At 34.8% G+C, this 12,381-nt stretch overlaps 1 protein-coding gene across 1 annotated transcript in view; it reads left to right on the top strand.

Annotated features, from left to right (window-relative positions):
- LOC145692965 (homeobox protein aristaless-like) overlaps positions 1 to 11,775 on the top strand; it is a 529,461-nt gene extending 517,686 nt beyond the window's left edge. Inside the window, exon 4 of the mRNA XM_081768560.1 lies at positions 7,191 to 11,775. Within this exon, the coding sequence (XP_081624686.1) occupies positions 7,191 to 7,841 (651 nt within the window). The 3' untranslated portion in view covers positions 7,842 to 11,775. The remainder of the gene's footprint in view (positions 1 to 7,190) is intronic.
- Positions 11,776 to 12,381: the final 606 nt, after the last annotated feature.

Below are 12,381 nucleotides of genomic sequence, written 5' to 3' on the forward strand. Positions count from 1 at the left end.
ATTTAACGTTCTTTAAGTAACTTAAGAAACCCTTCCACCCACACGGGTGCAGGTATCTGTGATAAACTGGTTCTTGTTAATTTAGTATATACGTAGTAAAAAAAAAAAAGGTAGAAAACGCATTTATTATCTTTAGATAAGTCAGTTAGAATCGAAGGAGCTTAATCTGCTTATTTTAACATATTATACTGAGTGAAAAAAAAGACATACTAGTCATGGGCGTCTGAATGAGGTAGGCAAAAGAGCTAATCCCTTCTCCTTGATACTCCAAAATAATTTGCTTAGAAAGAATTACAAGTAAAATAAGTAGCTACTTACTTTATTACGCCTCATAGGCCTATAGGCCTCATGTAAAAATCTGCGTTAGGGAAATGAAATGAGATCTTTGAGTTGAACGTCCCATGGATATGGCTGTTAGGCTAATGGAGACAATAATTAAGGCAAGTGAATGATGATGGAAGAATTGGTAGAATGAGAAACTGGGAGGAAACGGGAATACCCTGAGAAAACCCAGGAGCACGATGTTGTCCACTACAAAATTACTTGGCCGGGATTGAACCAGGAACCCTACGCGCTCTACCACTGAGCCTCCGTCACCCCAAAATCTGTATTATTGTTTGGACCACCTCTACCGCAGAGTGTGAAAAATTACACAAAGAAAGGCAGAAACCAATTTCATTTGTACGTCTTTACATTTTCTTTCTATTGGAGCCGCGGTAGCTCAGTGGTGAAGTGCTCAACTCTGCTGGGTGGGTTCCCTAGTTCGATCCTGCCCAGCTTGCACTACGCGAATCAACACCGTGTTTAAGGGAGAGGTTTTTTGGGCTTTCTCCGTTTCTTTCCACTTTCTTCATTCCACCATTTTATTTATTGATCGTTATTACCGTCTTTCTTAACCTCGATGCATGATCGTGGGATATTATTATTATTATTATTAATTATTATTATTATTATTATTATTATTATTATTATTATTATTATTATTATTATTATTATTATTATTATTATTATTATTATTTAATGTATAATTTTATATTTGCATGTTATAACAATAATGTTATTTTGCTTATTTCATAAGATTTCGCAATTTTTTGGATGCGACAATTCCATATTGAAGATATTATTTTTAAACATGGTTAGAGAGCTTACCTCTCGTGCATGGGGGTCCCTGGTTCGATTCCCGTCCAAGTAAAATAAGCTTGTGGTGAACAATGGGTTTTCTCAGGGTACTCCCGTTTCCTTCTGCATTCTCATTCCACCAATTCTTTAGTCATCATTCACTTATCTTAACAATGGTCTCCCTTAGCCTAAAGGACATAATCTTGGAACATTAAACTGAAAGATTTCATTTTATTTTCATTTTTTGAACATTTTGAATTAAAATATTCAAAATAGGCACTACTGGCCCGTAATGAAGTAATATTCAATTTGATTCCATTCAGGAGGGTTTTGAGTGGTTGCATTATAATTTACCGTCCTTTTTAAGCCTAAATACTTCTTAAGAGATTTTTAATTTATGTTTGTTTATAAGTAAATTTGTTTTTTACTACAAAGAACTTTATAAAATACAAAAAATTCCTATTAAACATAAAATTTAACATTGGTTTCAGATAGGGATGCATTCGAGTCGAGTCGAGTCGAGATTTAAGCCTGTCTCGACTCGTCTCGAGAAAATGTTGTCTCGACTCGTGTCTCGACTCGAAAATATGTTTCTGTCTCGACTCGTGTCTCGACTCGACAGTCTCTGTCTCGACTCGACTCGAATTCGAGTCGAGACGTCTCGAAATTCGAGTCGAGACAAAATGTACGAGTTAAAATATACGCACACATCAGCCAGACCATCATGACTACCTACCTAATTGTCAGTATGTTGACTTTTGGCATGGATAAAAACGGCGATACGTCTTGGCATACACGCAATGATCCTTGATAGGTTGCTGGAGAGAGCTGGCACCACATGTACTCACTCAGGTCACCTAATTCCCGTAAATTCCGGGAAGGGGGGCGATGTGCTCTGACGATACGTTCAATCACATCCCACAAGGGACATCACTCAAATGTCCGGCTCCAATTTCAATGAAACTTTTTTTGCTGATAGAAGGCATGTATGCATCATTACTTGTGATGACAAATTTTTGCCATGGTGCATGTTTTCTATTTTTTTAAATAACTTTTAAGAGTTGTGATGTGGTTATTAGAGATTACTACAGAAGTCCCTTACTACCCTTTGTAAACGGAGCGTTAATGAAGAAAAGTGAAGAAAAACCATGTGGATACATATAAGTCCTGGGGGGAAGTCGTATGGTAGATATGACCTTGATGGCAGCCATCTTGAAATCCACCATTTTGAATTAAGGTCAAGTTTTCAAAATGGGAATAGGGTAATATGATACATAATTTCGGGCTAGAATTTAATTAGAAAAATAATGGTGAGGTTAGTTTTAAGGTACACCCATTTGGGGGAAAGTTACAGGCATATTAATTGTTTTTACTTACTGTGTGCGTAAGTCCCTTCTTACTTTCGTCTCAAGACCTGTAAATCGATCGCAACGGCAGAGCCCGGTTTCGCACTAGTGTTTAGAAATCTTTAAACTCACTTGAGGCAATATTTGTGGATTATTGTATTGTATTTTGCCTTTAATTAAATTTGAACCCACTTCATGATCTTGTATAAAGTATCACTAAAAGAGAATTTCTGTTTTTATGGAGAACGTAAGCATAGCAATTATAAAAGGTGAGTAAGGTGCGTATGTATTTATAAGAAAGTCTTTTGTGGTTCCGCCAACCTATTCTTTAGTTGTTTTTTTTTTTCAAAATACTCATATCTCATAAATAAAAGAGCTATTATAAAACCTCTTACCACTATTCTTTAATACTTATAAAATTTTATTTATTGTAAAAGCACTGGCGAGATATTTCTTAACGCCCACTAAAATTATGGTGGAGCTCCTTCGTGGCTAACGGTTAGTATACTTGCCTTTGGCGTGGGAAACCTGGGCTTGATTCCCGGTGGGAGTTCATGTGGTTCGGATTCCACGTTAATCAGTAGGTCCACGTCTCACATAGCCTCGCTGCTGAACGGGACGTTAAACTCAGAATCAATTCAACTCAAAATTATGGTTTTGACTTTATTATGATGTCATTAGTTTAAACGCCCAACTGCCCAGTAATTATAAACATTGACTACATTATAAAATTGTAATTTGTGACGACTAAAATATCAGAAATTAAAGATTATTCTTTGGGTTTTGGAACATTTTGAAAAACGTGAAAAACTGGTACTGCACCGATACAACACACCTTTTGGATTTGTCATAACATGTCTTACATAGCTTTGGTTCGATTCTCAACACGGACTGCAACTACCCGTTAAATTGTGCATCCCAAAGGCACTCTTTGTTAAACCTCGCTTATCACCGCTCATCTTAATAATATATATAACTTCACCGCGAAGCAAATGTTGCATTTCTCTCTTTCATCCTAACACAAAACAAAACTAACCACAGCTGTGACACGAAGGAGCTATTTCGAAAAGAAACAAGCTGTGCTTCATAGAGATGTGTACCAAATGATAGAAGTATAAAGTATTGTTTTCTTTCCTGTTTATTGATATCAGTTGGTGTTCTTAATGAGTTTACTCATTAGTTTAGAAAGAGTATATATGGAATTTGGACATATGTTGTACGTATTCTCCTGAGAAATTGATGAGACCAGAAAAGTTATAAGGACAGATGGAATAGGTTTAAGCGCATCTTCGTGACTTTATCAAATATTTATTCTCCGTAATGGTACCACGCGGAAAACTTGGTATAGGCCTACTTTTATCTTTGCCTCCCTCTGTTAGCTGTTTCGTATCATATATATCGGATGGTTTTGATATTTCTTCTGATCATTAAAACAACAATGGTACCTGTGTGCGTGCAGAAATGCAAAAGCACAAGGTAACTTCCTATTTGTTTTGGAAACAACAAACCCATTTCACGTGTGCGAGAGAAATTGAGCACAGCGAGATCGGGTGTTTAGGTATCACCATTCATTTCAGTGACCGCGAAAACTATGGATTTGACACTAGTATCAATCAATATGGGCTATTTATACATGTCTCGGTATTCCTCACCCGCTGACACCCGGCCCGCATACAGTAGTAGCTGAATTTGTAAATCATCGCTGATGGAAGTGTCACCATTGATCTCAGCGACCGTGAAAACTATGGATTTGACACTAATGTCGATCAATTTGGATTACTTTTACTACATGTCTCGCTAAACGCCTCCCCTAAGACCCCCTGGTTCCAATTTTGACAAAAACGCTTCGCCTTAGACTGGGACCTGGACCAAGGTATCCGTGACCAAAATTTGGTAACTCTCGGTCAACTTGTCTTCTCCCCAGGTCGGTCCCAGTAAACTTCCCCCCCCCCGAGACCCCCCTGGTTCGAAATTTAAAAAAACGCTTCGTCTTGACCTGGGGCCTGGACTAAGGTACCCGTGACCAAATTTTGGGAACTCTCGGTCCACTCGTCTGGTCCCCAGGTCGCACACAGACAGACAGACAAACACACAAACAAACTCTTTATTTTATTTATATTGGATAAGATATACTATGTAAAATAGTCTCGTATCATAATATGTGATTTACAACAAATGTTACATTATATTATCCGTAGCTCGTGATATGCTGCAACATATTAAAGCCTCAGAATAGTTGGGCAAGCGAATAATCCAGAAGTTACGTAACCCTATTGCGTTCATGGGAACGAAAACACAATAATTATAACTATGCTAAATTACTATAGACTACCAACTGCTCATTCAGAGAATTTATGAAGTTCACTTTATCGCAATAGTTTTATACAAACTAGATTTAGACTACGGATAATAGTTTTATACAAACTAGATAATCAATTATTATTATTATTATCATTATATTTGCAGTACAACCAAATACTACGACATTAACTATTAGTTCTAATTAACTGAATTGAGCTGAAAATTAAATCTTGATCTTTAAAGATTAACTATTAATTTTATGCGTTCTGTACCTTTCTGAAGGAATAAAAGCTGGAATTGGTTTCAAGGCTGTTTCTGAGTGAATACTTTCTTCAAAATAATATTAAAAATTATAGAAAGATTTTCGAGACATTCGAGTCGAGTCGAGATTTTTAAGAGCCGTCTCGACTCGACTCGTGTCTCGACTCGAAAATTCGAGTCGAGAAATACGTTTGTCTCGACTCGTCTCGAATTTTATAAAGTGAGTCTCGACTCGAATCTCGACTCGAATTCGAGTCGAGTCGAGTCGAGATTCGAGACATGTCTCGACTCGAGCGCATCCCTAGTTTCAGAAGGAGATACAACTTCAAAGGACACTCATCCCTTAAGAGTAAATTACACCCTGAGGGTTGTTTCAGGTGAATGCCTTATTCCACATTGTAAGATTTATTAATGAAACATTTATTTATAAAATATGGAATCGTTTCTGAGAAAATCATCCGAAAACTCGCCACCACTCCAAGAGTAAACTACTTCTTCTAGACTTCTCGTAGATGAACGACTTATACCATAGTATAGTGTATAAGGTTGTTAATGGAGTATTAGTGTATGAAACATAAAGAAATTGTTAGAGTCGTTTTCGATTTTTTTTTAAATTCACCATCTTATAAATTGCCCATATTTTGAGAAGAAGAAAGAAAACTCGAAAAGCGCTTCTGGGGATCGAAAGGCGCATAAAAACGTTAAGTTTACAGTTTGGTGTGGATACTTTGAACGTTATGCCATCTAGGTGATTGTATATATATACAGTGGCGTATTTACGATTTTGTTTCGGGAGGGGCTTTGCTAACTTTCGGGGGGGGGGGAGCTTCGCCTGGAAATGAGAAAATTCTGCATTATATTTCATTTACTTTACTATACTAAGTAAGATTTCGGGGGGGGGCTTAAGCCCGGAAGCCACCCCCTAAATACGCCACTGTATATATATATATATATATATATATATATATATATATATATATATATATATATATATATATATCGAGGTGGGCAGTCATTTAAAAGTCTCTTTCTCGTCATATAGGGACCATGGACCGCGTAAACCTGGTAAAATCTCGATTTTTCCCCCTCATCATACTTTCTACTTTCCTAACATCCCTCGAAAGTAAGGTAAAATAAATGAATAAATATACAATATTAAACTAGTTGAGAATGCTCCAAGAGCATTGCCAGAACGAACTTAATTTAAAAAGAATGAATTTTTCTTATTAACTTCTACAGGCTTTATACCAATTGTTCTATGTACTTTATTATTATACTCATTAAACATTTTTTAGTAATATATCTATCCATTTATAATTTCCTTTAGTATTAAATTTTTTCCTACATGTTATATTTTTATAGTTCTGTTAAAACGTTCTAAAATATGTTGTTTTACGAAGACACATGTTCAAAATGAAGGTCTCAAAATTTTAAAAAAATCGCAAAATATTATCCCTCTATGACTTAAGGTTCCCGAGATATGGCTCCTTAAATCTCCAGAAATCGGAACTTTTTTGGCTAATATCTGGGGAACAGTAGCCAGTTTTCCAGTGGCCACCGGTTACTATTTGATACCAAAATGTTCACCATCCTCTTAGGTATTGATCGATACCAATATGATCTCTCTATGACTTATGATTCCCAAGATATAGCTCCTTCAATCTCCCGAAATCGGAACTGTTTTGGCCAGTATCTCGGGAACGGCAAGAGTGACGCGAAAAAATTCCATCACTTTTTCAGATAGCTTTTTATGCTTTCTCGAATGAAGGGCTCGAAATTGAAAAATTCGCAAGTAACACACACACACACACACACACACACATATATATATATATATATATATATATATATATATATACAGACATAGAGAATTCAGTAACGAACGAAATACATCTTACGTTACAGACTGGCCATTCTTTTACTTAAATTATCATCGAGATTTTCGTGGTTCTTAAGTATGTAGATACGTAATGGCAAACTAATTTATAAAAAATATAAAAAGGCGTCCATTGTATGAACTTAAATATACTATTCAACTTCAATAATCTTCAGTTATTTCTATGTAAAGTTGAAATTTACTCATACTCAATTTTAACTTGCCTTTTCTTTCATTTTTTTAGTTGCTTAACACTAACCATTTTTTTTAAATTTCTATATTTTTAGGTATGGTTCCAAAACCGAAGAGCCAAATGGAGGAAGCAAGAGAAAGTAGGACCTCAGGGCCATCCTTACAACCCATACTCCGGCGGCTTAGCCATGGGTTCATCTCCCAATGCACCAACGGTAGCTCCATCGTTACCAAACCCGTTTTCTCACCTTGGATTCATCCGGAAGCCCTTCGATTCTGGAGGTTTTCTAACAAGGCTCCCAGGATCAGCCGCAGCTTATCTGCCAGCAGCCGCTGCAGCTGCCAATCTTCTACCGACCACCAGTTATTTAGGAGCTCCGCCTCTAACACCTCTCAGAGACTATAGGGGTGCACTTTTACCCCCTACAATGCCCCCTTTAGGTGCTGCATATCCTGCAGGTTCTTTCCAAAGCCTTTTAGCAAATATCTCTGCTCATAGACCAAAGCTAACGGAAGGATCAGCGGCCGCTGATTACCAAACTTTGTTAACCACGATGTCGTCTTTGGTACCGCCACCAGCCGTGACAATAGCCAGTGCAGCTATATCGCCTCCGGTAACGGCTGCGGCGATTCCAAGTCCTGAGTTCGATAGGAGAACGTCCAGTATTGCAGCATTGAGGTTAAAAGCTCGAGAACATGAAATGCGTCTGGAGCTATTAAGAAAGAATGGGGACCTCATTAGCTGAACTGTTCATTAAACAAAAGTGCAGTTTTGTCTTAATAAGACAACAATATTACATTGCGTTTACATCTTAAACCGTCCAAAATAGTTTGCCTTTAAAAAAAAAAAAAAAGACGTATCTAAGATACACGATTATCTCAAGTCTAAGTGATATTTGTGTGTATTTGTTCAGCAAGTGCAATTGTTTTGTTTTCTGAAAAATTGTTGCCTAAACAAAATGATCCGTCTCTTTTAAAACGTGATCTCAGTATTTTTTTGTTCTTCATTAATGTTGTAAAACACCGAGAAAGAATTGTTGTATATCTCAGTGGCTAATTGATACATAAGAATGTATCATTTTCATATCCATTGAAGTCTGATTATCTTTTGGTATTCAAATTCAAGTGTTATTGTGTTTTCTTTTTTTAAAATAAAAATAATAGTAAAGTGTGTTTAAGCAATAGCTTTGTCAGTGTGAAACTTTTTACATATGTATAAATTCATTTCCCTTCAGAGAAAAAAGAAACTCTTGTACTGTAATTTTCATATTGTTTTAAATTGATATTACTGAAGAGGTCAAATTTCATTGACAAATATTTACTGTAAATTCTAAGATTCTGTCGTTATTTATTACACAAAGCAACTGCTATGTGCTTAGAAATTTGCAGTAAAAAGAAAGAAAAAACACAACATTTACGGTAAATCAACATGGAATATTGACAGCTCGGAGACGTTATAGTCTACTGAACTGTATAACTCAGTGATATTCAACCTTTTTTTTCTCCATTAATTAATGAATCCCTGATTTAAGCTATTCCTAATTGAAATGATCGATAGCATGGTCAGAAATGAATTACAGAATGTATTACTTGTTAATGAAACGACCCTGTTTTTGTATATCATTATATATCATAGTATAATGTAATGTATAATTTGTATAATTTTTAAACACCTTCTAAGTCGTATCGTACCCTAGCTTGAACATCATTGATATAATTAACAGTGTATACAACAGAAAGTATTCTGTATTTCTGAATTTTGAGAATCTGTAAAGTTAATCTTTGGATTTTAATAACTTTCGTTTCTGCATTACATTCCTTTATTCATTGAATTACACAATAATTTTCAGTATTTACTTTTAATGCTTTTGGATATTTGCATTTGACTGATATACTTACCTCTTTTAGTACCTTCCCGAATACATATGATCAATAAGGTTTGACAGATATTACGTATTGTTCAATAACACCGTTAAGTATTTTCTCCATTGGATATTTTATCATTTCAACACATTCACTATGATAGTCGACCGCTGATGATTTTACAAGATGCATTTTAATTCGTTCAAGATTGCTTAGAATTTTGGATTTATCAACTTTTTAAATTTCTTCGAATATTTAAAGTTTTGAGAGTAAATACCTTGTATAGAATTCTAGTGTCGCCAAAAGATGAACCTGGAAGACTGGAGAAAGAAAAATGAAGTTAATTTTGATTTTTTTTTCTATTTATGTGTATTAATTTGGTGGTAAAAAGCAGACATGTTGGAATCATACTTTGATCTTGGTCAATAAAACCTAGCTGTATCTATTGATTTTTTAAAAAATATCTCTAAACGTTTGTTATCTGGTTAAAATTGCTCATTTATTGTTTAGACACGGAACAAAATAATACCCGGTAATGAATTTATTGTACTGACATTTTCTGTTCGAATAATCATGTTGAGAAAATGATCAGTTGTATTTCCCGTAAATGACACGGATGTTTCATTCGTATAGTCAAGATTAAATTAAATTAAATTAATAAATTTTGTTACCTTTAAATCTTTCTTTACAAGCAACTCTGTGCCAGATTGTTAATATTAGTTTTGTTAAAATTAAAATAAACCTTATATTTGAATAATATTTTTGGAATTTTCATACTTTATTCGAGTATTTGATCTATTTTTTGATTAGAATATTTTAAAAATATCTACAGTAGTTATTCCAATTTTTGGGGGGTATAATTTTAAGGGTATTAGTTAACGCCACTGCACAAAATACTCAATTCACTGGCAACACTGTTGTAATTGTTAACAGTGCTGGTTTTTATTTTTAAAAAAGACACTAAATTTCATCTGAAAATGACACTAAAATTTGATGCCCCAAATGTGTCAAGAATACTTTTCATTGGTGTGTATAGAGATACATATTTTGAATTTAAGTTCAGTGGACATTGAAATAAGTAGTTTTTTTTAAGAAAAGCTTTAAAATGTTTACATACTTTTATACATTCCTCCCAAAAAAGTTTGGAATATCTTCTGAGCAAAGCAAGGAAGTCAAGTTGTGCTAACTTTATTGTAGCTAATCATTCAAACATATAGTGGAGAGAGAAATAGGTTGGTTGTCCATTATCAACACTACCTGAACATTAATGTATCTGACAGGTGGAAGTAGGAGTTCGGATCACTGTGAACAGGCACGCATGCAGGAATTTATATCGGGGTGTCCAAATTCAATATAAGATAAATTATATATATTAAAATTTGTAAAAATAACCCCTAAAATTAGACTAAATTTACAGAAAAATGGGATTTCGAGAGTGCGGACCTTAGGACCCACCCCTTGTGTATATTTCTGACTGTGAACAGTAGATTCCTGTCTCGTATAACCATGGTGCTGGAAAGGGATTTTAACCTCGAATCAGGCTTATTGAATCCAACAATGAATCTGAGTCCAGCTATAGCGGGAGATAATTGATTCTTTTTTTATTGCATTGTATCTGAATTATCTTAATACACATTGAGTGAATCAACCATCTGTTCATCGTCCTTGTCTTGTCCGATTGTCAATTGCTTCCATCATAACTTGTGACATCTACTGCACGTTGATCAAAACGTTGGAAATTTCCAAAATTTAAAATTTTCTAACGTATTTTAACTCGTATAGCCTTGAAATTCGAGACAGAACTTCTCGGGATGAGATAGAGATATATTATCACATAAAACGAGACAAATTTTCTCGATACAAGACGAGACCGCATTAAGTTTTGTCTCGTCTCGCCTCGCGCACATCTCCAACAATATCTATAATAGAATATATCTGGGATAAATCTATATTGACAATTAGCTGTTTCCTCCAGACCTTCGGCTCGACTACAAATTGCCTGGACGCAAGCAAGATCTTTTGGTGTCAGGCAGAATGTAGCGCATGTAGCGACAATTAACATGACAGTGACTTACTAGAAGCATGACTGACAGATTAAGGTCGTTGTGCTGTTATAATAACGATAATCCAAACTTTTTGTGAGGTATACATTTTCGTGCATAGAAAAACATTAATTGTAATTTTCTGCCAATTATTATTATATTATTAAATTGCATAATGTTTTATGATATCAGTATTAATATATCATATTTGTTATCAATAGTAAAAAGAAAGTTTACAATTAATATACAATTATACTGAATTACATTTCACCTTTCTACGACAATATGCTGTGTGTAAAAAAAGTGTGACTTTTTTTTGTATCGAAGTGTGATTGTTAGTATTATTTATTTTGAACATTCAATTTTAATGAATGTTTGTTCCTACATTTAAAAGTAAAAAATGTTTAGAATATAAATAAAATACTTATGTAAATAATATGATTAAATCGTGTATAAGAGCTGAAATATTAAAAAATGTAAGGTAATAGTTTTAATTCCAAATACATCTTGTTCTGTTTGCGTGTTATTTTGATATTGATTCTTAAGATATTATATATGTATAAGTATTAAAAAAACGTGTATATACAACAAGAATTTCTAATAAGAAAATAAGTTTTTTGATGAAAAATAAACAAACTTAAAACTACAACTTTGTATTGTTTGTTTAATATTCCTCTGTTAACTTTGAAATGCTTTATACCACTTAACGTCTTAAAATTATATCTTTTGTATTTTCAATAATACACAAAGTAGCAATTAGGAAAGAAGCAATCAATTTACCTCGTTTTATTCAAAATAGGAAATTCCTTTGCCCACATACAGCGTTGTACGATCCAGTAAGCCATTGTACGACCATTCTGTGATGCTTTTAATTTGGTAATAAGAAAATAATCACAGGAGAACAATGAATCTGGCTAGTACCCAGGGTGTGGTAACACACAGATACTATTCTTCGGCTGAAAATTCACGAACGAACAATCATTGGGTTTTGTACTGGAGCAATGATGGACTTTGTCCAGTTGCTGGTTTTCCCGTTATGCAGTTCCATGTAGTGTAGTCGCTAACGTTGTCTCCTTTGGTGCAAGTGGTCCCAATTTCAATTCTCTGTGGGGACACTTAGACGAAAACGCTTTTTCAGGCTAGACATCCTCAGTAGGGTTTTCCTCATTCTCACCAGTCAAATGTCTTGACGGTACCTAACAATGGTCTCAGGCCGCTTCCTCTGCAGTTCCCCGGGTAGTGTGATCGTCGGGGGACGTCATATCTCATACGTGACGGGCTACATTGGTCATATATATACCGAAAGTCCACAAATGTAATTATTAATCCTGACCTCTATCTTCTGTTATTAGGTAGCGAACCGTCTTCTTATTCATCTTCA

This window comes from Thermobia domestica, chromosome 8 (genome assembly GCF_964235325.1).
Source record: "Thermobia domestica chromosome 8, izTheDome1.hap1.1, whole genome shotgun sequence".
Taxonomy (NCBI): domain Eukaryota; kingdom Metazoa; phylum Arthropoda; class Insecta; order Zygentoma; family Lepismatidae; genus Thermobia; species Thermobia domestica.